This window comes from Fusarium falciforme, chromosome 12, assembly GCF_026873545.1.
Source record: "Fusarium falciforme chromosome 12, complete sequence".
Lineage (NCBI taxonomy): Eukaryota > Fungi > Ascomycota > Sordariomycetes > Hypocreales > Nectriaceae > Fusarium > Fusarium falciforme.
Window position 1 is genome coordinate 1,264,060 of NC_070555.1, and position 24,370 is coordinate 1,288,429.

The window sequence follows — 24,370 nt, forward strand, 5'->3', positions numbered from 1 at the left end:
AATATGGGATTTGGAGTTTCCTGGAATAGAGGTTGCTCATGTACCAATCTGTGGGAATACAAAAGCGTTGAATGCTGTGAACAGAAGGCGATGCTCCTCGCTTGCTCTTTGAGGTTTCTGACTTCAGCTTCATGAAGCTGAATATCTATTTGCTCTATGAAATACACTTAGAAAAACAAAAACACTTCTACTAATGTGATAGGCAATAGCACTGTTGATGCAAGAAGGATAATTCCTCAACCGCGAATGGGGTATAACGTGGGGGTGATGCTGTCGTGTGTTGTCACCGTGGACCAACATAGTTTTCCAGGGCTTGAATCCTATTGTGCCAAGCAACAACAAAGTGCATGGGGCTAGATCCCAAGAGCAGCAATGCTACATCCTTAAAGCAGCTTGAACAAAGCTATCCGCCCATTCTCCGATAAGAGCACGACTCTAGCACATAGCAGGGGGTTCGGACATAGATGTACTTGTACCTATTCCAAGTATCCATCCTCTTCTGCTATCCCTATGCGCAGGTGTGCTGGACGTTGACCAAATACCCAAAGAGCGAGCTAGAATAACCCATGGTGTTTTGAATAGTGTCCTAGGGACCGGCAAAGGATAGACAAGCTTGGACGAGAACATGACTGCCAGGGTTTCTGAGCTACAAACTTGTCTCTGACTTGATGTAGAATTTTACGAGGGATCAGCGTAACTGGGTCAGAATGAGGATCCTATGGGTCATTTTGCAGGCGCAGAACCAACAGAGAAACCCACAGTTGCCGGCCCATGCCTGGGGAAGACAAGGCACAGCGACGGCTTTTCCCATGCTCAACTCGGTTGTGGTCCATTTTTCCTCCTGGGACTTTGCCTTGGCCATCGGCAATTCTCAAAAGACTGGTCGAGACTCTCCTTGTGTGTTCCTGCACGGCCGAGCAGGATTTCCCGCGAATCGTACGCTATCAGACCACGGCGGGATCTTCGCAGCTATTGCTTGTATTGTCCGGCAATCCCTGCTGTGCTATTCCGAAGTCGGGCATGCGGCCGTTGCAACGTGTGATTTGTACTCTGTGAGCTCTCGTGTGTAATCTTGATGGAAGATCCGGATATTTGTAGCTTCTGTTCCCCGATAGATATGGTGTGTCCTGGAAGGAATTAGAAGTGTTGACGCTGGAGTTTCCGATATTCAAAATTGAGGGAATCCCGATGTTAGGATCATGTACGGGAACAAAATGTTTGCCAAACAGGAAGCGATAGAGGCAACCATTGCCAAGCTTTTGGAAGGGCTACTGCCCCCATATTGCTTGCCAGGGTGGTGACAGGGCCTTCGGAGAAAGCTCTGACCTGACTTGGCATTTGACGATGCTACAACCGAGATGTGGAACTGTCAATCCACCCGAGGAAGTAGAGAAGAAGTTGCAAGTGGAGTCGTACAAGACGGAACTTAAGATAAGGGACCGTTGTTGATGTAGTGACTCCTTGGTTGGATTTTTTTTACTTCCTTTCCACGGGGATAGGAAGGTCAGTGGGCACAGTGACAAAGAGTATGTATTATTAAACCCGTCATTGCAGATATCAACAACAAAAAGGCATATGTATGACTTCATGGCATCGTCAAGCTGAGTTTATCGTTATGTTGAAAACTGTTGCTAGAAGTGTAGACTACAAGAGCGAGACAAAATTTTGATACATTCTACTGAAACTTTGCAAAACCCGAGCCCCAGGCCAGCAGTTTAGCACCATGTGCATTCCTTCGCAGCCCCTCCAGTTTCTCTGAAGCCATGCTTTGTCCAACTTTTACAAGCCCCTCGTTCTCTCCTCTGCTTCGGCAATCCATTCTCTCAGTTTGGGCTCGGACCGGATCTTCAAGCCAACCTTGAAAGGCTTGGGGTCTGTAGTCAAGGACGTGGGGTTGGCGTTGCACTCGATGGCATCCATAACGGGGAAATCAGTCTTGTCCTTGGGAGGAAGCACTTCGAAGGCAGTGATGATGCGAATGTAGGCGGTGTAGAGTTCGCGATTGGCCAAGTGTGAGCCAGCGCACATTCGAGATCCTGCACCGTATCCGTAGTGTGGAGTGCCAATTTCCTTGTCGTCAAGGAACCGCTCTGGGATGAACTGGTCAGGCGATTTGAACCGTGCCTCGTCATAGTCGGCGGCATAGGCATTCTTGTCACAAAGAGTTAGTGGAGCCTTCGCAATTGATCAGAGGACAGAACGTACCATGAAGAATGTTGTGCCTGCAGGAATGACTGTGTCTTTGTAGGGAATGTCTCTGATGTTCACTCTAGGCAAGCAGATTGGAATAACAGTCCAATAGCGGAGAGTTTCCTTGACCAGGGCAGTAATGAAGGGAACTTTCTCCTCGACAAGACACTTCTCCCAAGCTTCGCCATTGGGATATACTTCCTCAATGGCCTTGAGAGCCTTGGCTTGAATCTTTTGTCCTTGGGGAGTGGCGAGATAGGCTACACCCATGATCAAATTTCCGGGAACAGTGTCGAGTCCAGCAGAAACCATGGTCAAACAGATGGATTTAAGCTCAGCTGGAACATAACAGTAAGCAACGTGCATAAAGTGCAAAGATTGGTCACGTTACCTTCGTTTAGCTTTGCCTCTGGGTCTTTGAGAATATTGCCGGTGATGCAAGGCTTGTCGGTACCGTTGGCTATCCGCTGCTTCAGATCGTTGAGCATGTCTGTGAGATACTTGTCACGTCTCGCCCGGAATTCTCCAGCCGCCGAGTTTTGGGCTCCCCAGAGACGCAGCAGTGGAACATAGTCTTGCCAGTTGTTGCTCGTAGATCGGAAGTTGGAGATTTCGCGCTCCACGTGGGTGATCTCGTGGAGGAGCTCGCTGTTGACATCGCCATCGATACGGAAGCCATAATTGAGCGTCAAAGACGTATTGAGAGCAAACCGAGCGAAGTATGGGGACGGGTCCAGGTCACGGTTGCCGTTCTCGCAATCTTCAAGTAATTCCCTGATGCTGACCGTGGACTCGAGATCCAGGATTGGCATGTAAGACTGGACGGCGGGTCGGTTCAATGCGGTGGCGGCAGCCTTTCGACGGGCCTTGCAAGAGTCGTCCCATGGAGAAGTGCCGATCGTGAAGCCTTGAGATGACGAAACGACAGAGTGAAACGTGTGAAAGGTTGGGCGAGAGATGAGTGCGGCCTGGTGGGTGATCCAGAAATGCTTGACAGAGTCGTATGAATTGACAAAGATGACGCGCTGCTAGGGTGAGTGATGTGCCTTGAGCAAGAGAAAGGCTTAAAAAAGGCCACTCACCTTTGTTCCAAGCCGCGTTTGGAAGACCGGCCCATACTTGGCGGCCCATTTCTGTGCGACTCGTGCATGGTCCGTCCCCAATTGAATGAGATTTCCAAAGATTGGAACACCCGGAATCTCCGGGATACCCTTGATCTTGGGAATGTCCGTCGAGTTCAGCAGTCTGATCAGTACGTACAAGACGACGACGGCGGCGAGGTAGAGAACTAGAGAAGACATGGTGAATAGCTGTAACCACGATGACTTTGCTGGAACGAATGGGACATGTTTACGGCCAGCTTACGGCCCTTTTAATACCTCCAACTTCATCTACAGAGCTATGATGTTACCTATTGCCCGTCTCTCATTCGTCACACATACGGTATCCCCGGATCTTGGAATATGGGGCCGGCCGAAAATGCGGGGATTGCTCCGAGACCCGAATCCGACGATTCCGATTCCGATTCCGTCATGCATCTACCGTGGAGTGAAGCGTTTAACATGGCCCTCTCATTATCCGGATATTAATTACACTTGGAATGCTTTCAAGGACGAGACGCAGTACCTATAGCATGAAGATGGCGGTTCGTGGATTCACGCGTTCTCCTCAGGCCAACCTGGTACTGAGAGGCATCTTCTGGATGTGTACGTTTCAAGACAATGCCGATGGTAAACTATGATCTTCACCCGTGACTCCTCATTGCTACAGCACGGCTGCTCCAAACACTTTGGCACGGCTTGTTACGGCATTGATACGACCGCACGAAATGTGCGAGGCCCAGAATGGTGCTTATCAAAAGGTGCTTATCGAGAGGAAAGATTGGCCCCATCCTCGGCACTTGTTCGTCCTCTCCCCGCAACCTACGTCAGGGGGCCCGGGGTAAGCATTGCAACCTCAGCCACCATCCCTGATGGTGCTTCAACTGAACGATCCTCCTTCATCAACCTTCCGAGGAATAATATCCCCTATCCATGTCGTCGGCATCTTCTCAGTCAAAGAAGAGGCGCTGCCCATACACGTCGGTCGCCTGGTCCGTGACCCTCTCGTGCTTCAATCCTGGTGACTGTGCTAACTTGCGGCGTGAAGCGACAATTGCAAGCGTCGCAAAACAAAATGCAGCGGAGGCAAGCCTTGCAAGAGCTGTGGAGATAGTGGTGTCTCGTGCGTGTATGAGCGTACGACTCGGTTCCGCTCCAATGGCCGTAGCCCGTGAGTGCCCGTCCCATGTCTCTGGAGATTCCGAATCGGCACCTACTTCTGTTCATCCGTCGCGTCGCCCCGTCTCCTTGCTTTGGCCTCATGCTTACTGTTACACCTAGAGCCGAAGTGAAATACACAAGACCGCGGAAATCACCCAAAGAGAGCCAGCCGAGCCCTGCTAGCCAAGGAACTGATGGGCCAGTCAACAGAACATCTCAAAGCCTTCCATCGCCCACGTCGCCTACTAGGCCAGGCGCATCAGATTATTACTTGACCCTTGCGCGACAACGTCTCACAGCTATCAGTCCAGATGGAAGTGTCCCGCAAGAACAAGACCACGATGTAGAGCCAGCTGGAATGGTCCGCATGAAGTTCCTCGTTCAACAATGCATCAATACCACTGGAACCCCTCTATCTACACTCTCACTGAGTGACTTGATGCAGATAATTCAAGTCTATGAGGATGAAATTGGCCTTCAATACCCGTTTCTTGATATCCAGGAACTACAAGAGACCATACGTTCCACGAAACAAGGGACCGCGCAAGGGCGTTCTGAAAGACATGACGCACATATCTCGGGGCGTCGATACCAGGAGCGACTTGATGACATCTTAACTCTGATTTTCTATACTGTATCGATTTTGGCCGACCCTGCTTCAGCTGCAAGGTTCAAGCCCTCTGTTGAGTCTATCTACGGAGGTGCTGTTGCTCGGTCCCAGCTCGGAAACCTCAACGAAGATGACCTGGTCTTGATAATCTTGGGAGTAAGTCTCGCCAAGGCTGATCGTGTGATGGGAAAACTATAAACAAGGCATGTACTAACATGAGCACAGAGCATATTCTTCTTCCTCGGGGATCAAGAGATTCTGGCCTGGAGAGGAATCGGCATGGTGTTTCGACTGCTCCAAGAGTTGGAAGACACCCCCGACAGGTTACAACCTCGTGTGTTACCAAATGACAAAGGAGTGATAAGTCCCGAGTTCTACTGGTCGGTATATACCCTCGACAGACGATGGAGCTTTGGAACTGGTCTGCCGTTTGCGGTTCAAGACTCTGATGTCAGATACCGTCCAAGCTTAAAGGTACGTCTGCCTTTTTTTTATCACCCAGTACTTGAATTTGGGATGGAGAAGTAACACGTGCCGGACATCTAGGACAATTCCCTCTCTTGTGCCTACCTGAAGTCAATGGTTGCATACTGCGAAATCTCCTCCGAGGTCCAGAAATCAATCCTTGAGACACCGCAGTCTATCGTATCAGGGTCTAAACGCGATTTTCTCAACTTTAGAGTCGTACAATGGCAACAAAACCTACCTCAGGGTCTTTGCTTTTCCGGGATTGACGACAAGTTTGACCCAGCCAAGGAGAAGCGCGGAGAGTACAAGATGCGCCTCGCTCTTTATCTGAGGGCCAACCAAATGCGCATCATCATTCACAGGAAGTTCATGGCGCGCTCAGAGCTGAACACGATTGATGCTACTGAAGCCAATGTCATGGCTTCAATCACTCGAGACTCGATCCGAGTCTTGCTGCAGCTGGCCCGAGACACCGACATCTACATCGCCCAGCAAAAGACATTTAACCACTTTCTAGAAACCGCATTGTCGTCTCTACTTTTGATCATGTGCTCCACGGAGGATTTGAAACGGTTTTCCTACCTTTCCGATGTTGTGGAGGCACTGGAGCTGGTCGAGCAGCTCGCAAGTCAGTCTGCTATTATGCAAAACATGTGGTGCAAGATGCAGAGCATCAAAGAAACCATCAAGGTTATTCAGGCTAAGCTGTCTGGTGAAACATCATCACACTGCGGTCAAGCCGACAAGGAACCTCAAGAGGCTGGCATGGTGGAACAAGAACCACCGATGGCGATTGGACCCATGTCTCCCACTGAGATGATGATGGTCGCCACTGCCATCCCGCCAGCACCTAATTTGATGGAAGAATTTGACAGCTTTGAAGCTTTGGAGGAAGCTGGAGGGCTCAGTTTTGCAAACTTTCCAGAACTTGGGCAATTCTTGCAGGAGTATGAGAACTTTTATTTTTGATGACAGTTCGGCGCTTGAATCGAATATTTCATTGCATACCCCATATGCCCTCAATAAGACGATATTCTGATTAAAGGCTATCCCAATTATGCGCTTAATGGTAGCAGCCCAAACCTTTAGCCCAATCATTACCCACTTCAACTGCCTCTCTTCCAAAATGCAACCGACACCAAGGCTTATGCACTTAATGAGGCATTGAATGCCACGGAGCACATTGTCCAATCACAACGACTTCAATTTCTTTCTTCAAAACAATTATGCGACACCAGCCTTTATCATGTTCGCCAGGCCTCGCTTGCCACGTCCCAATGCGACCCGCCAATGCAAATGCCCAAGTACCTTGGCATGGCGTCCAATCCAGACGACGACTCGATTTCGTTACTTCTCCGTAAGAGGTCGGTCAGAGACACACGAACCGGCTACTCTGGCATGGCTACTGGGATATGGCGACCAAGTCCAACCATCGGGCGCTCCATGGCCTGACCTGTCCGAGCTGGTATTAGAAAATGCCAACCTCTCGCTCAGAAAGGTACGGTTTCTGAGCATCGACATTGACGGGCTGTACCAAGACAAGGCGGGCATCCGCCAGTTTGACATTGGCGTATCCATCCTTGACGCTGAACAGGTCCACAGGCAGCTTAGGCTGCCATCGAGCCCTCGCAAAAACCTAGCGGCCCATCTTATTAAATCCCGCTATTACATCGTCGAGGATCCCAAGCATGGCAGTGGAAGACGGACAAAATTCTCGTTTGGAGGCTGCAGGGTCATGTCGTTGCCAAAATTGAGAGAAAAGCTCAAGGAGAAAGTAGAAGGCCGGAACGTGGTGCTTGTCATGCACGGGGCTGCTACAGAGGTCTCAGTCATGAAGAGCTTGAACATCAACCTGAACCCCGTCTTCACCATCGACACTACCACGGCTGTGCGGCATCTATTCCAAAGAACCAATTTAAAGTGTCTTCTCAAGGAATACGAAATTCCACATGGGGTCCGGAACCTTCACCATGCCGGGAATGACGCCCACTTCATACTACGGGTCCTGCTCATGATCGCCGTACGTCACGTCCGAACCAAGCTGGGTGGAGAGCAGCTACCGGACTGGGTGCCGGTTTTTGAAGCAATTGCCAGATCTCCCAAGCCAGGGGTCGAAGAAATGCGGAAAGAAGGGCCGTTGAGGATAACTCCCGGAGATAAGGAGAGGAAGCAGATGGAACGAAGAAGAGCAACACTAGAGAGAATAGGAAGAAGGTTAGAGAAGCTCTCAAGAATCAAAGAGGAGAAGAAAATGAAGCTGTCAAGAATCGAAGAGGGGAAGGAAATGATGCCGTGGAGGAGGGTTCAGCCGATATTGCCAGACTGCGACGCCATGAGCCCTTCTTGGGCTGACCATTACACCATAAGCCAGTATGGCATGTTGCCTTGATGTTGAGGATCCTGATCCTGACAAACTGCATGGCCGTTGGGATTTGTGGTAGTTGACGGTGTGATCACTTGAGAAGGCTTTGTTCTGTATGAATAGATGTACAATCGTTGCAAGCTTACATAGCACAATGGTGATACTGGTACACAAAATGAGCCTCATCAGTGAGTGAATCCGGGCTTCCAGAAGGCGACAATGACCTGATACCACGTTGAATAACCTTGAAAACGAAAGTAGGGGAATAGAGCTGACGCCTGGTTTGGCTGGAAGAAGTTGTGTGACTTGGAATAACGGTTAGTCGACCAGCGCCATTCTAGGCAGTGCTGTTTTGTGCAACAATTTCCGCATGTGCCATGGAAAGCTAGATAAGCTGTCACACCTCAGAAACCTCCGCCATTCTGTGGTGTACCGTTGCGGTGCCCGACGCAAGGGAGCTGACGGTAGGTAAGCGGCGTCCGTGTCAAGAAGGTGTGCTGGAGGATGAAAGTGGCATTACAGAATGTTTGGCAAGGGGGGCTGTCAACCAGCGGCTGAAAAGAGAGCAGGTCATTAGTCTCAGCAGTTGGAATTAAGGCCTGGCGCTTGAGACAGTTGAAGCCACAGCCTTTGATCACGCATCATTGACACACGGGGAGATGCACGAAGCATCCTATTTGACAATAAATCAATCTTTTTCAGCTCATTTCTTCTTCGAGAGTAGCCTGCTACCTCGTTGAGTGACCTGTCTCATCTGCTGCGGGGAAGTGTGTCGCTGCCAGCGCCACGGCGTTCAGCTGCATGTTGTCCTACCCAGTAGAGGTCACCACCACTATCAGTTGATGGCTGAGACCGATGGTTCTCGATCGCTGATTATCCTATGATTCTCGACATAGACTAAGACATCATCTTGACCGGTTTTTCAGCCAGGCAGCCACGATGCTTACGGGCTGTGATTCTGGATCTTAGGCAGGTGATCTACTATGTGATATTACGATTGCCAAGGTATAACTTCCCGCATCTTGACGGAGGTTTGGAGTTGGTTATCTCAAGATAAATAGACCGACTTCCCGAACAGAGTAGTTCACAATGACAGACTCTACAAGCCCACCAGAAGACCTCATCAAAATCACTTGTCCCAAACCCCTCGTTCCCACCATGGCTTCCTACGGACCCATCTGCTTCACCAAGATTCTTGGTGTGCGTGATGAGGACGACATTCCCCCCAAGGAGAGCGTGGCCAACGCAGTTTCGGAGAACCCGCGCAATGGGTCGCTCACCTTGCCTCCAGCGCCAACTGCACCTGGCGGACCTCTTGGTCTTGCTATGGTGACTAGGAAGTTCTGGTTGGCTGGTCGCGAGTTGAAGATTGGTTTCCAGGGAGGCTCTACCTGGCAGAAGGTTGGTTCCTCGTCTGTAGAATATTGACCGTCACATTACTAACAAGATTGCAGGACAAAGTCAAGAAGTATGCCCCAGAGTGGTGCCAGTACGCCAACATCAAGTTCACCTTTGTCAACTCGGGAGAAGTCGACATCCTCATCTCCTTCAACCCTGGCTCAGGCTCCTGGTCCTATCTAGGGACAGACAGCTCCTGGTTTAGCTCGCAGAAACGTCCATCCATGAACCTCGGCTGGATCAACGACAACACCCCCGAGGATGAAATCAAGGGCGTCATTCTCCACGAGTTCGGCCACGCCATCGGGGCCATCCATGAGCATGAGAGCCCTTATGCGAACATCCCCTGGAACAAGGAACAGGTCTACAAGGACCTTGGTGGCCCTCCCAACAAGTGGGACAGAGCCACTGTTGACAACAACATGTTCACTCTCTACTCGCTTGATGAGGCTCAGGCCAGTGATTTTGATCCGGACAGTGTCATGCTGTACTACTTCCCTGCCAGCTGGACCACCAATGGCAAGGGCACCAAGCAGAACAACTCCTTGTCCGCGACCGACAAGGCCTACGCCAAGTTTTCGTATCCTGCTGATGCCTTTGATGCTGGGCAGTTCAACACCATGGAGGTCCGCCCTTGGGACAAGCCTCAGGCAAACAACGACAAGGTCATCTACTACCAGAAGAAGTATGACGCTGTCCCTGAGATCCCACTTGGCATCACTTCCCTCGACATCAGCAAGGATGCCAACATCCGCATCAGAGCTCTCGCCAATGACCCAACCACAGAGAAGTTCAAGGCTTCTCTTCAGAGCTGGGCAGACACCACACTCTACTCAGCCTCCATGACCTTCTTGGAGAAGAGTTCCCGCTTCAGCTACATACAGACCGGCGTCTACAACACTCAAGAGACCCGTCCCTGGAACCAGCCCCAGTTGACCCAGTCCAAGCGCATCAACTTCAAGACACCCTTCAAGAGCCCACCCAAGGTCATCACCTGGCTGCAGTCCCTCGACATGGACAAGAAGAAGAACTGGCGCATCAAGGTGTATCCCACTGATATCGACGCCAAGGGCTTCACCATCCACGCCGACTCATGGGCCGACTCGATCCTCTACAGTGCGGGCGTGACCTGGCTCGCCTACCCAGCCGACCAGCAGGGTGTTGCCAGCGGCAAATTCAGCACGCAGGATGTGCGCCCGTGGGACAAGCCGCAGCATGAGAACTCGGGTGTCTTCAACTTCCAGCAACCGTTTTCCAAGGTGCCCAAGATCATCATGGCGATTGACACGCTGGACTACGACCACAACAAGAATCTGCGTGTGAGGCTGAGCACGTCTTCGGTTACCAACACGGGGATCACATGGCATTTGCAGAGTTGGTGGGATAGTGTCATGTACGTTGCTGGTGCTTCGTTCTTTGCTTGGACTTGAGCGCATTCAGTGAGATACGAGAAAGGGAGGGAGACTTGAAGTTGTTCTGCGAAACAAATTGAACTCGGTGAAATGCATGCATATTTATCTTGGACCCCTGCCCAAGCATGTGAGGCGCAAGTCAAAGCGATATCCATGACCTTGATCAGCTTGGTACAAAGCTGTTGTTGAGAATTCTCCGGGTTGTCATCTTTTACACAAGACAGGTCAAGGCGCCTGTGTGACACGTTGAGAATTTTGGCATTCGATAACACCGAGAGTTATAGCCTCAAACTGCACGATCCTTCATGATTGAACCTAAGGTCAGGCTAGAAGACCTCTATCCGTAGTAGTGCCCATACTTGGACTTCCTCTTGACAACCTTGATGAAGGTCTCGGCTATGATCCGCACAACCCTCTCAGTTGGATGTAGATTATCGTACCTATCACAAGTCAGATCATCAACCAGCGGGCAAACACCCCTGTTCACTTACCAGAAGAAACTTGAGAGCGGGAATGAGGAGTCAACACAATCCTCGGGAGCCGCACCCTCACCTGGACAAGAGTGATATACCCCAGTAACGTTAGCAGGATAGCTCAAGTAAGCGCCCGGATCTTCCAAGATATCCCTCAGCAACGCGTTGACATCAAAGACAGTCAACGATGCTCCAGGCCAACGCTTCTTGATGGTATGCTCTAGCAGCCCGCCCTGCTCGAGCATCGTGTTGACGCTAGTTGCATACTGACGGAGCTTGGAGTTGTACTGCGTAACATTGTACTCGTATTTGCCGGGCCAGTACTGACTGTGTTCCGGTCCACCAAGTTCAGGAAGGGCATAAACAGGCGCGTGCTCCAATGGAAGCATGTTGAGTACGACAAAGTGGCGTCCGCCAGCACTGTAGACCCCGTCGAAGGAATTCCACGTGCAGTCAACAATATCAGGTAAGGTAGCACCAGGGGTCATAGAGTCGGAGAGAAAAGCGTCCCAGCCAAGGTCATTCGTGCCAATCCACAGGACATAAACAGTGTTGTCTGGCTTTCGGTCGGGAAACATGCCGTCAACGCCGAGGTCTTGTTGGAAAGCAGGAACTTGGTACTCAAGCACAGTTGGAACTGTCCAGTTGTACCCCGCGAAACTTTTCGTCGCAATTTTGGATGAGCAGGTAGCTCCTCCGACACCATAGTTGTAGTATTCGGCACCGCTGAGATTGGCCACGAGTCGTCCCCAGGCATAGCCGCCGCTCAAAGTCTGGTTGTTGGGAGGGAATCTTGTTCCAGGCGGAGGCGCCTGACCATCGTGTTCCATGAAGTACAGGATTCGAGCTTCGTCTGTGAGACTGTCGCCGAATGTGACGAGGTTGGTCATGCTCCGGAGACCGCATTGGGGCTTGGTGGCCACCGCTACCGCAGCCGCGGCGGAAGCGACTAGAACTGGGCGCATGGAGATGGGTATAGACCAAGTTAAAGAATCACAAGAGATGGGTCACAAAGATGGAATGCTTTGCCAGCAATACTAAAGTTGAAGCTGAGCGATTTTCGATCTCTTGAATCGAAAACTTTGTGCAGGGTGAGAGAGCTGCATGTCTCGGCTTAGTTCAGCCTTGTCCTGCAGGGCATGCCAGGGTCGTATCTGGGTGAGATAAGATACAAAGAACTCTATTGTGAGAATTCCCATGCAGAATGACAGATCCGGAGAATAAGTGAACACTCCAAGGTGGTTCAACCATATGATTGGGCATTTTCTTTCTTCACCGGGGGCTCCACCGAAGGGGTCAGTCAAAGAGGAAGCGGGACTACAGACAGCGGTTCCTGTGGTAACCACTTCTTCACATGACCTTGGATTCACAAGTATCTGGAAGCCAATGACTAATACTTGAAGTAGTTATCAATTGATGAGTTGTTGTGCCGCTTGTGCGCGTTGAGTGGCGCGTTGAGTGGCTACCCATTACAGCCCCCCTGTCGTCTTGACAACTAAAGACAGACACTCTATATCAAGTATCCTGTCAGTTCCATGTTCAAGTCTGCGGTCTACGCTTCAATTTGCAAATCAATCCCTCCTGTTGCACAAACCAAATATTCTTGGTATGCCATTCGTGATCCGGACTCGGCAGCGACAATTCAAACCTCCTCAAGATCTCGGGAATGAGCTTGGCCATCTCCATGATGGCAATGTGCCTTCCGATACACGTGCGTGACCCACCACCAAAGGCGAAGAATGACTGTTCCATCATCTTCAGCTGCTCCTCAGAGGCGTCAAGCCATCTCTCTGGTTCAAACTGGTCGGGATTGGGAAAGACTTCGGGGTCGTGCTGCGTGACCCAGGCGTTTATTCCGACGATGGTTCCTTCAGGGATCGGCTTGCCGCAGATGACGGCGCCACCAGCGGGTACGTGGCGTTCCAAGAGAAGACCGACCGATGGATGAATTCTAAGGCCTTCCTTCAACACAGCCTGCATGTAGGGCAGATTCTTGGTAGAATCCTTGAAAGAGATGGGTGAGCTAAGAAGTCCAGCTGCGGCAGCATCATCAATCTCCTTGACCAGCTTCTGCATCTTTGCCGGGTTCTTAAGAAGGTTGTAAAACACAGCTCGCAGTGCAATAGCTGTCGTATCGGATCCAGCAAACACGTTGGTGCTTAGGTGAACGACAATGTCTCGTGTCGACATCTTCTCTGGGTTTGCAAGCTTAACAGCGAACCATTTGCTGAGCATATCTCCTTGCTTGTCGAGGGATTCGATGTTGAATTCTCCATCCTTCTTCAACTTGGAATCTTCATCAACATTGCCGATGACTGCATTCACCGCCTTGAGCGTAAAGGTGAGGACCTTGTTCCATCCTTCCATCGAGGGGAAGAGGATAGGGAGAAGTGGGTTGCCCATTAAGAAGTTGTGCCAAACTGGAACCTGGCCGATCGAGCTGGCATAGACCTGAAAAGGGTCAGAAAAGCTTCACAATGCAGCGGTGAACTTACCAGCAAGTCCTCGATAGCCTGGATCATTCCATCTACATCTCCACCCTTCTCGAGGAACCCCAGCTTCTTGGCAAAGGTAATCTCGCCGACAACATCAAAAGTATAAAACTGAAGCCATTCCCCAAAGTCAACAGGAGTCGATGCGTCAGCATAGGCAGTCAACTTCTCAATGAGCAAGTTGGTGCAGGAGTCGACAGCTGGCTCGTTCGTCAATAGTGTGGTGAGGCTGAAGGCGTTGGCGACTGGCTTCTTCAGCTCGCGATGGTAGTCTTCGTCTCGGGTGCCAAACAAATTGACCTCTACTTTGCCCTTCCAAGTGATGGATTGAATAGGGTAAAACGCAGTCTGTCATCATAAGCATGGAAAGCAACACATAATCCCAGAGAGTCAAACCTTGGTGTAGCCAGACTTGAGACCATAGATCTTCTTGATCTCACGAGGGTCTGAGATGGACACATGGTTCGGGCCAATTCGAACAAGGGATCCATGTTTCCGATGAAGGTCGATCGCCGTCTTGTGAGCTTGTCCACTTCGCACATCCAGGTAGCGCCAGAGCCCAGAGTATGCCGCTAATGTCGGTCCAGGAAGAGTTCTCAGCCCGCGACGGAATTTGTTTCTGATCGAGTGAAGGATGAATACAGCGACAGCGAACAAGGAAATGTTCAAGGGAGTAAGAAACTGGACAAAGGTCCGAAACATCTCAGATGTGTTGGCCATGCTGGCAAGTCTGATATCGGCCGCCGCAAGAAGACAAGTCTGTATTCGGACTGCAAGAGGCTGCAAGTATGAAACCTTATTGCACGAAAGAAGTAATCTGGTATACACAAGAGAAGTCCTTACTCCCTTTGAAGTCTTTCCCGGACTACATATACTATGGGGAAGACACGGGGAAGCCACCATAAAGACCCCCGGTGACCCATAACACGGGGTGCATTAGCCCAATGTGCGGAGTAAAAGCCGCCACAAGATGCCGGTAGATCTCTCTAAACAGGGATAATTACAATGCCATTGCAGCGATTCGCTCCCCAGAACCGATAACGACATCGGGAACGGGGGGGATCGACGTCGGGTTTCTCGAGGTTTGACAGGGAAGAAGGTTTCCGTGAGGGAGGGGTAACGGCACGACTCGGTGGTTCTTAATTGGGGGAACCGAGACATTTCGACTCGCTTGCATTAGAGCGTGTCAGGAGAGTGCCACGTTTTTTGTATTGACGGATGCAAATTGACATTACTTGGTTTGAATGGTCATTATATTTTGGTTGTTAATTGCTTAATTGGCTTTGGGGTCATTTCCAACATTATACGAATAGATATGGCAGACAAACCATAGTTGGGCGCCGCAATGGCCGACTTGACCATCGACAACATCACCCCCAATGCAGTCAATCAGTACCCGTGCAGGAGATAAGCGCCTCGACAATGTGATGGAGCGCTCATCACACATGTCCACGATTTTGCGCGTGAGACGCGTCTACCACGGAGGAAAGGAAAGCGGGACTCGATTTCTGAGTCCAAATCGGTCAAATCACAACCGATGTGAAGAATGTATGCGAACCAACAGCTGGGTCTAGCTCATCCATTGACCCGAGACGCCACCAACACTGCATAGGAAACCATTCTGCTGCCGGATGAGTTGGGTCTGTCCCTGCTCGTCGACTCGATAGATCACCCCAAGCCCGACAATTCGACTGAGGGTTCGGTTCTTGGGCCGTTCCACACCCGCGATGATCCAGAGGTTCCCCATGGGGACCCCATATCTTTGAATGACAAGGACTAGCCACATTCTGCCTCTGCACAGCCAAGGAACTAAGGAAACCCCATCGAGGGCGTCAAGGTGGATGTCTGGGAGACGGACAGCAGTGACTTCTACGACGTGCAGCACTCTGATAGGCCGGAGCCAGCTGGTCGTGCTATTTTGAGTACTAATTCAGTTAGTAAGCTCTAGTCCAGGCCATTATTCCCGTTAGTTATCCAATCCCCGGCGGTGGGCCCGTCGGAAAGTTGTTGACAAGGCTCCATCGCCACTCCTGGCGACCGGCCCATGTGCACTTTTTGTTTGTGAAAGATGGCTGGTATGATCTCATAACGTAGTGATAATGTAGTGCGACCTCAATTAGGTGGATTACATGTCGCTGACTCAGTGGACAGGACTCTGTGCATCGACCCAGATTCGTACCTGAAATCGGATGCCGTCTTTGGAGTCAAGTCAAGCCTGATTGTCAAACTACAGGAGAGATCAGAGAAATTGGCAAATACAATACCCACAGGGCATAAAATTATTGACTCACGACTTTGTTCTTATCACATTTGATGAGTCGACTAGGCCAAGGGACTAGAACGCTATTGAGGCTCGGCAACATCTTCCCGGGCCCAGAGTGCGCTCTGGTAGACCACCTACCTGTACCCGACCAGGATTGAACAAAGATAGAGAACCTAGATTCACAAAACACTCCAAATACTGTAATTTATGGGTTTCAAGAACCATGATAATTCGTCCATCCACCATGCTCTTACCATGCTATTCATGTCGATGAACAATGCCGAGTATCATCAGCGCAATCCAGGAGATCTCTAGAATATTTCCTGAGAATTCATTTCTATTGAACTTAACCATCAAAGGTCATGGGATGTTTAGTAACTAGGCAAAGGGCTTTCTGGTCCATCGGCTTCATAAGGCCGGTCTCTCACGTGGCGCCCATATCCGAACACATATCCGTCTTCGGCTATGGGACTTGGTGTGTTCGGTTGTGGGCCGGAAAAGGTACAACCCTTGCTTTGACGACTTATCATCAAGGGACATGATAGTTTTGAGAACGAGTACGCTCGACATATCAAAGTCTCCAAGTAGTTGACTTGTCGCAAGCAAGGTGGGTTCATGCCTTGGGTTGACATGAACGGGTGCTTCAGATATTGCGATCAAGCAAGCTGTTCTACGGCACAGCATTGTTCTTGGCAAAATTTCTGCCCTAGGGCGGTGCCCTGTGAGCTTAAGGTTTCGCTTCGATAATATTTCCACCGTCGTCTGGACCATTCTTGCGCTGTCTCTGCAAAAGCGGTTACGACACCAAGAATGAATGCTCCACCGGGAGCAGGGGGCGGCTAAGGACTTTTGCTCACCGACATATGGTGTAATAAATAATTCACTCACTCGACAACATCCCCCTCAATAGCTAGGTATCAGAATCAAGACGCGTTTATCATCCAGTTATCATGTATAGTGAAGACCAGATTCAACAATATCTCGCCCACATCGGCTTCCCCTACGAAAGGCATCCAGCTGACCGCTTGGAGTTTCTGACCGAACTTCAAAGACGACAATTGGAACGAGTACCATTCGAAAACTTATCACTACACTATTCGACGAAAAGAGAGCTCTCTTTAGACCCATATGATTTATTTGACAAGATAGCCTGCCGTTCTAGGGGCGGTTATTGTCTGGAAAACAACAACTTCTTCGGTCACATCCTGCGTTGCCTGGGGTTTGACTGCATTTATGTTGCGGCTCGCGTTAAGCGGCCGGCACCGGATACCAAAGGGTCGAACTGGTTTGGATGGTAAGTTATGAGTTGAACAGGGGACATATCGTATATGCTAACCTTGATCTCAGGAGCCATTTGGCTGTCCTGGTTACTATTCAGGAACAACGCTATCTCGTCGATGTTGGACATGGAAGTGCATGCCCAACGAAGCCCATACCGCTGGTAACAAATACCGTCATCTCTGGTATCCACCAGCAACAGCTTAGGCTCGAGTACAAGAGCCTTCCAGAGCACACAGATAAAACCCAGCGGGTGTGGGTTTATTCTCACAGGGGAAATGATGAGTCCCCATGGGTAGAAGGATACTGCTTCACTGACCAAGAATGCCTGACTACGGACTTTGAAGTCATGAATCATTTTCCCATGACCAGTCCTCAGAGTCTCTTCACGCAGAACGTTCTTGCGCAGAGATTCCTGGCAGATGAAAACAATAGTGAACTGATTGGCTCAGTTATCCTGTTCAGAGATCGACTCAAGTTAAATATGCCAAAGGTCGGAGTGACCGAACATATCTTGAAGAATGAAGCTGAGAGGGTGGCTGCGATTGAAAGTTGGTTTCGGATACGGCTGGATGCCAAAGATAGGAGGGGAATTCAAGGCTCCCCAAATGAACTTGGAGTGTAGTGTTAGATAATGGTACCTTGATTAGAGCAGAAAGCAGGTTAGACAACATGAAAACCAATCACTTGCATACTCTTGTTGGCAGTATCAATATGTCGCTCGAGCAAGGAGAGTCTTAGAATGGGCATCATTACTCAAGAGACTATTAGCCACAATAGCAAAGAATAAAGTTCGAGGAATGAGTGTAACGAGAAAATGATGAAAAATGCGTGTCTTCAGATTGTTGGTGACTGACAGTAATGTGTATACTGCTATCGGATCAAGGCCATATTCAGAGCTGATAACTGATCAAACCAGTTGGGACGGGAATGTGTGGCGTCCTGCCCGATGCATATCATCAGGGAACAGGAACTGTCATGTCTTCACAGGAGCAGCCACTTGGTAGCATATGAACTTCAGAATTGGTGCGTAGGTACGTCAAACACCAAGGCAACTTCAGTCAGTTGGCTATCTACGCGAAGATATGTAGCTTATCTTGGTCGCATACTCTTGATAACGACCGGGTATGTGCGAAATGTCTAGGATCCTCAGTGGGTGAATTCCTAAGCAATGAGAGGACCCAGTTACGCGTCCCTGGGAATTCCAAACCCAAGGTTCTCCCATCTTGTTACAGTCAAGATCTGCAGGTCTCACCCACCATACGGCTCAACAATCTGATAAATGACTCAAGTCAGCCCTCTGGTTCATCTCCAGCGGGACGGTGAAGCTCGAAAAGATCGACGGACTCGCGGCCCGGGACAACGGATGGCATAGCTTTTCGAGCCGAGCCGTAGCGATCCAACTGAGACATTACGCATTTCAGGGCACATCCTCACTTGAAGATGTGTTGGTGGTGAGAGATCGAGCCTCTACAGGGACTTGGTGCCCAGCTTACTTGTGTCAGCTATGCCCTTGGTGCATGCCTGCCGTGCCCATAGCTATCTCAGATGCGGGCAGAACCCTTAATATAGGCTAGCCGGCGGACCTCATTTCATCTCATATGCCAGCGAGGCAACCAGAGATCTTGCATAACAGGCTTGTCGGTGAGGGACAGTGAGACACGGAAGTACAATGGACGTGGGCAGGCGGGGGGTGAAAAATGAACCAAGGCTATCTAATTCCAATAATCTGTGGTTCCTCTTGATAGGCACGACTGAATATGCTGGATGTTGCTAGACCAAGCCGTTTCTAACCATCGCTTTAGGCATCCTTTCTTAAGCTGCACTTCACGTACACTTTGCCTGTAGGGCGTCCTGCTCCGATCCCATCATAGCTAAGTCTCGGAAGTGCTTCATTGGATGTTTGGCCCTGGGCATTACACATCTCAAAGTCATATAAAGCCACCAGCATGACCGTGGGCACTAAAATGTTGAGTTTGGAGAACTAAGAGGTGTTAGCTTTGCGGCTCTGGCAATAGCTTAGATGTTCCTCCTACCCTCATAGCTGCTGTCTGGGAGTTAGCGCATACTTTACAAGTTCTAGTTGACCATGTACTTACGGCAGGTATGGTTTCCAGAGCCCCATGCAAGGAATGAATGGGGAGACTTTGAGCCCTCGGCTCGGTTCTTATCATGTCGACTGGGATCCCATTCAAGAGGATTTTTGTATATGGTAGGATCCATATGGACGTCCTCGACGGGGTAAACCTAAGAAATATCAGCAAACCCTCGAGTTGGAAGATGGTAATCGCTCTACCGCGAAGCTGTTCTGTGGAATAATAAAATCCGTGTCACCAACCGCGACACCCTTGTTGCTAATGTTCTTTCGCACAATTTGTCCTGCCATGACAAATCTCATCGTCTCTTTTAGAGTGAACTCGAAAAGAGGAAACTCTCTCTCCCAGTCTTTCAGCTTAAGACGCTGCAGTACTTCTACCACGTCTTCGCTGGGTGAGCGTCGATACTTGACAAGCACTTGATCAACTTCGGCTCTGAGCTTGGATCGCCAGATGGGACATTTAGCCAAGTAGCATACGTTCCATGCAGCGGTGATGCTTGTGTTGAGCACGCCTGCTAGAATGGCACCGATAACTGCCTGGAAACCCCGTATTAGTGAGCTTCCCTTCAACTTGCCAAGACCAACACTTACAAGGGTAATGACCGCGTCTTTGAACTCCTGGTCCATCATCATCTGCATGGCATCCTTCTCCTTCCTCCCAGTCTTGCGCCGGTCGGTGATGAAACCCTGGACCAACCAATGCAGTCTTGTGTATGCCCAGGCCTTTCTCAGTTTGGACAGCGTCGGGAGTAAAGGAAACCATATCTCGAAAAGAGAAGAGTGGTCAAGAGGCTTGTAGATGTCCCTCGTGCTGACCACCAGTTCTGGGTCGTTGGCAATGTCGTGAGTCCCGACCATGCGGTGAGTCAGTTGATACATGAGGTAGCCCATTTTGTTTACTGGGTCCCATGCTTCAGAGGGGTTTATGGAAGCGATGAATCTGCAGCTATCGTCGATGAGCCGAGGCAGGTTGGATTCAATGTGCTCATCCTGCGCGCATCGCTTGAACGTGAGCAGTGCAAGTCGAGCATAACTGTTGGTGAGGCTATCAATCTTGAGAAAGCTTCCAAACAGAGTATCAAATCTACATAGACGTATTAGCACCGTTAATAAAGTTTGAGCGATATACAAAGGAGCCATACCCGGCTAGGGCATTCAGCTTCCGTGATGTTAACAGGACAGTCCTTGCTACCTCTCCAGAAACAGAAACCATGTGGTGGGGGCCATGCCAGAAGCTAAACTGATTATCTGGACTCTGTTCCTTTCCTTGCCGAAGGTAATCGTTTCGAGACTTGGCAAAAGTTGGCGAATTACGCCCGGCGTATCCTTTGAAGGGTCGAGGGGCCCCTCGAGGAGACGTTAGACGACCAACAAGAGGTGTGACTGCCATCAAAACAACAAGGATCGCAACCGCAACAAGTATGCTGTCTGCCTTGGACTGAAGAGCCGCAAGGCTGCTTAGAACGATGGCCATCTCAGATTCTCAACAAAGTTGCTCGTCGTACCGCTGGAGTGTCAAACGACGAGTGCTCTTGGATCGGAAAGAAGGGCGAGAAGACAGATGAAAGAAAGAAACGAAGAAATCAGGGAGCCGAAAATCTCTCATCACAACAGCTGTTGGGACCACTGAGGGCCGTAAGTCTGATAATCCGTCAATCGGTGATTCAGGCCTTAACTCAACCAACCAGCCCAACGGCGCTTAGGCATGTGTCGAAGTTCTCAGCCCGCCACGTCTGAAACCTGGTCGCTTACGGGGCAATGCAACATTGACGACGTCGAACCTGCGGGCATAGGGGAATGCCTGTCTCCACCATTCAGCTTATGTTACTTCTGCTCTCACAACTAGCCTCCACTGGTTGTCTAACACCCGGCTTCAGCTCTGCATGCCTACCGGGATGGCGGCATATCACCAAAGGCGGCCCTTTCTAGACATGAACATCCTTGCTAGATATGTGATTGGTGCCGAAGTGGGATTCCAGGGTTCTGATTTATCATCCAGGGCGATATGGCTGTCAGCTCTCAATGTGTCCCCAATCTATTTGCTGACATGTCTCAGATCCAGCCGCCTTTCACATGCACATTCTTCCGATACTCCATATTTATCAGTTGCAGCGCCTATCAAAGTTTATCCATTCGACAGGGAGCAGGGACTAACTCTAAGACACGGTGACGTGTGTCCCCTAACCGCCCTATCAACACGTCAAGATGGACAAGGCCGATAAGTCGCGGTACGGGCCGTCTTGAAGAAAAGGCGTCACATGCTTCCCGACCTTTTAGTACGTTGTTCTGACCCCTCGGAGGCGGAGTGAGGGCCAGCTCAGAACGCCACAGCGGAAGTTGCTTTCTGCCGTGCATCATCGCCAAGGCCCCTTTTTCTATCTCTATAATCAATCTGATAGCTTCCGAACTTCCGAGGGGCGGGGATATATGAATGGATAGAGATGGCTGTCTTGTATATGGTCAAAGACAAAGTCATACCCTCATCTTGTTCCCCTCTTCTCTCAAGTTCTATCAAGATGCATGGCACGGACAAGAACTCCCTTAGTTCGCTCAAATATTCCAACATTCCTTTCCATGGCCAAAAGACAGACCGGAATCTATGGCGTCTGAATGATGATGACAGCCGTCATACCTGGCACTTGCTTCCAGACGAAGCTGCTGCCCGCGACTGGCCACAAACCTACGCGGAAAAGTGGTTCCTGGACCTGCCTTTGGTAAGCTCCAGAACTCATGACTCGTTGCCTTGCAATGGCTAACTGTAACATCAGGACCTGCCCTCTCTCCCCAAAGCCGACTCACCCTTGGAGGCTGCTCGGAATGGCCTCACCTTCTTCAAGAAGCTACAACTGCCATCCGGTCATTGGGGATGTGACAGTGGCGGCCCGATGATCTTTTGCGCCGGCATTGTCATGGCATGGTTCGTGACAGATACACCAATCCCAGAGTCAACCAAGATCGAACTCACCAACTACCTACTTTCCCTATTCGATCCTGTTGAGGGAGGCTGGGGTCTTCACTCAACAGGAGAGAGCACTGTGTGCGGAACCGCAGTCAACTATTGCGTCCTTCGAATCCTCGGCATGGACCCAGACCATCCCGTCCTCATGAGGGCTCGGAGCTTCATCCAGGAGATGGGAGGAGCCATCTACTCTTCCATCTGGGGAAAGTTCTGGCTCTCAGTTATTGGAGTCATGAACTGGGACATTGTCAATCCCATTCCGGCAGAAATGTGGTTGCTCCCTGACTGGGTGCCCTTTGCTCCTTGGAGGCTTTACGCCGAGATGCGCCTCGTAGCTCAGCCGATGAGTTACCTGTACACTACAAGATGGCAATACCAAGGCAGCCAGAACTTGGTTCAATCCCTTCGAGAAGAACTCCTCCTTGACCCCTTTGAGAAGATCAACTGGACCAACCATCGCAACACCGTCGCCAAGGTCGACTACAAGCAGCCAAGAACGTGGCTTCTCAAAGGTGCTAGTTGGGCCTTTGTCAATATCTGGCAACCATACATACGGCCAAACTTTCTCAAGAGAAGAGCTGAGGCTTGGGTCAGTCAACTCATCGACATGCAAGATACCAACACAGACTATGGTGGTATCGCAGCGACCGATGCCCCCATGAACACCGTCATCGCTTACCTGCGATATGGCCGAGATTCCGTCGCTTTCCAGAGACATCTTGATAGACTGCAAGAGTTCTTGTGGATGACATCCGGTGGCATGCAAATCAACGCCACGAACGGGAGTCAGTGTTGGGATACAGCCTTCTTGATCCAAGCAGTATGCCACTGCGGTTTTGAAAATGAGGAATGTTGGCGGCCGATGCTTCTCAAGGCTTACCAATTTTTGGAACGACAGCAGATCCGAGAAAATTGTGTCGACCAGGAGAAGTGTTATCGTCAACCACGCAAGGGCGCGTGGGCGTTCAGCAACAAGGATCAGGGCTTCGCTGTCAGTGACTGCATCGCCGAGGCGTTGAGGGCTGTCATGTTGCTTGAGAAGACTGGAAACTTCCCCAAGATCTTTGATGACCAACGCATATATGATGCTGTTGGCTCAATTTTACTCTATCAGAATGATACCGGTGGTGTTTCCGCTTTTGAAGCTCGAAGAGGAGGGGAGTGGCTGGAAGGGCTCAACATCACCGAAATCTTTGGCCGCCACATGGTAGATCACGACTACCCAGAATGCACATCATCATGCGTCACAACTCTCTGTCTCTTCAGGGAGCATTGGCCCAATTACAGGAGGAAGGAAATCGACAGCTTCATTGAGCAAGGTGTAGCGTGGACCAAGAGAGCTCAGAGACCCGATGGTAGCTGGTACGGAAGCTGGGGAATTTGCTTCACGTACGCGACAATGTTTGCTCTGGAGAGTTTGGCCAGTGCTGGGGAGTACTATGAAACGAGCAACAGTGCTAAGCGGGCCTGTGACTTTCTCATCTCGAAGCAGCGTGAAGACGGCGGTTGGTCTGAGAGCTTCATGGTACATATACCCAGTCTTTGTCTCGGACATATTTCTTGTTGCTGACATACACGACAGGGCTGCGAGACAATGGAGTATTGCGAAGATCCCAGCGGATCCCTTGTGGTCCAGACAGCGTGGGCTCTCATCGGTCTAGTTGAAGCCAAGTACCCTGATACCGAGGCTCTGGCAAGGGGAGCCAAGTTCCTGATGAGCCGGCAACAAAGCAATGGGGAGTGGCTTACTGAGGCTATTCCAGGCTCTTTCCACAATTTCGGTACCTTTTCTTATCCCAACTATAAGTTCACTTTTACTCTCAAAGCGTTAGGGTTGTTGGCGAGGAGATGCCCGGATTTGGAGATACCACTTGCCAATGGTTGAACATGTGGAGGAGTATACATTAATGAGATTTCGTGTAAATTACGGCCCCAGATATAAGAAATCTATCAACTTCACAGCTAGTGAGTTGCCAAAAGTGCTTGAAAGGAACAACAGGCATCGAATTACTCAGTCCTATCATCACTAAATCTCCTGTGCCCAACCCCATATCCCTTGTGTATCAAACCTTCTTCTTCGCCGCCTCGTTGCCGGCTGCCTGTGCT

At 50.2% G+C, this 24,370-nt stretch overlaps 8 protein-coding genes across 8 annotated transcripts; 4 read left to right on the forward strand and 4 right to left on the reverse strand.

Moving 5' to 3' along the window:
* Positions 1-1,779: 1,779 nt before the first annotated feature.
* On the reverse strand, positions 1,780-3,491 carry NCS54_01417700 (Phenylacetate 2-hydroxylase; the record flags this gene model as incomplete). Its single annotated transcript, XM_053159337.1, has 4 exons — positions 1,780-2,151; positions 2,206-2,528; positions 2,582-3,215; positions 3,273-3,491. The coding sequence occupies 4 exons, from the start codon at positions 3,489-3,491 to the stop codon at positions 1,780-1,782; spliced, it is 1,548 nt and encodes a 515-aa protein (XP_053015312.1).
* A 720-nt stretch (positions 3,492-4,211) lies between these two features.
* On the forward strand, positions 4,212-6,498 carry NCS54_01417800 (Zn(2)-C6 fungal-type domain-containing protein; the record flags this gene model as incomplete). The annotated part of the gene is made up of 5 exons (XM_053159338.1): positions 4,212-4,282; positions 4,339-4,461; positions 4,572-5,217; positions 5,287-5,535; positions 5,608-6,498. Exons 1-5 carry the CDS (start codon positions 4,224-4,226, stop codon positions 6,496-6,498), a joined length of 1,968 nt encoding a protein of 655 aa, XP_053015313.1. The 5' UTR covers positions 4,212-4,223.
* Positions 6,499-9,049: 2,551 nt separating this feature from the next.
* Positions 9,050-10,719, forward strand: NCS54_01417900 (ZnMc domain-containing protein; the record flags this gene model as incomplete). Its single annotated transcript, XM_053159339.1, has 2 exons — positions 9,050-9,292; positions 9,346-10,719. 2 exons carry the CDS (start codon positions 9,050-9,052, stop codon positions 10,717-10,719), a joined length of 1,617 nt encoding a protein of 538 aa, XP_053015314.1.
* A 319-nt stretch (positions 10,720-11,038) lies between these two features.
* NCS54_01418000 (Hypothetical protein) lies at positions 11,039-12,139 on the reverse strand (the record flags this gene model as incomplete). The annotated part of the gene is made up of 2 exons (XM_053159340.1): positions 11,039-11,141; positions 11,193-12,139. The coding sequence occupies 2 exons, from the start codon at positions 12,137-12,139 to the stop codon at positions 11,039-11,041; spliced, it is 1,050 nt and encodes a 349-aa protein (XP_053015315.1).
* Positions 12,140-12,713: 574 nt separating this feature from the next.
* NCS54_01418100 (Hypothetical protein) lies at positions 12,714-14,386 on the reverse strand (the record flags this gene model as incomplete). The annotated part of the gene is made up of 3 exons (XM_053159341.1): positions 12,714-13,625; positions 13,670-14,014; positions 14,063-14,386. The coding sequence occupies 3 exons, from the start codon at positions 14,384-14,386 to the stop codon at positions 12,714-12,716; spliced, it is 1,581 nt and encodes a 526-aa protein (XP_053015316.1).
* A 2,493-nt stretch (positions 14,387-16,879) lies between these two features.
* NCS54_01418200 (Hypothetical protein) lies at positions 16,880-17,832 on the forward strand (the record flags this gene model as incomplete). Its single annotated transcript, XM_053159342.1, has 2 exons — positions 16,880-17,223; positions 17,277-17,832. 2 exons carry the CDS (start codon positions 16,880-16,882, stop codon positions 17,830-17,832), a joined length of 900 nt encoding a protein of 299 aa, XP_053015317.1.
* Positions 17,833-19,008: 1,176 nt separating this feature from the next.
* On the reverse strand, positions 19,009-20,779 carry NCS54_01418300 (Hypothetical protein; the record flags this gene model as incomplete). The annotated part of the gene is made up of 6 exons (XM_053159343.1): positions 19,009-19,191; positions 19,244-19,254; positions 19,307-19,454; positions 19,504-19,842; positions 19,897-20,389; positions 20,448-20,779. The coding sequence occupies 6 exons, from the start codon at positions 20,777-20,779 to the stop codon at positions 19,009-19,011; spliced, it is 1,506 nt and encodes a 501-aa protein (XP_053015318.1).
* Positions 20,780-21,821: 1,042 nt separating this feature from the next.
* NCS54_01418400 (Terpene cyclase/mutase family member) lies at positions 21,822-24,149 on the forward strand (the record flags this gene model as incomplete). The annotated part of the gene is made up of 3 exons (XM_053159344.1): positions 21,822-22,019; positions 22,074-23,789; positions 23,847-24,149. The coding sequence occupies 3 exons, from the start codon at positions 21,822-21,824 to the stop codon at positions 24,147-24,149; spliced, it is 2,217 nt and encodes a 738-aa protein (XP_053015319.1).
* Between the last annotated feature and the right edge of the window lie 221 nt (positions 24,150-24,370).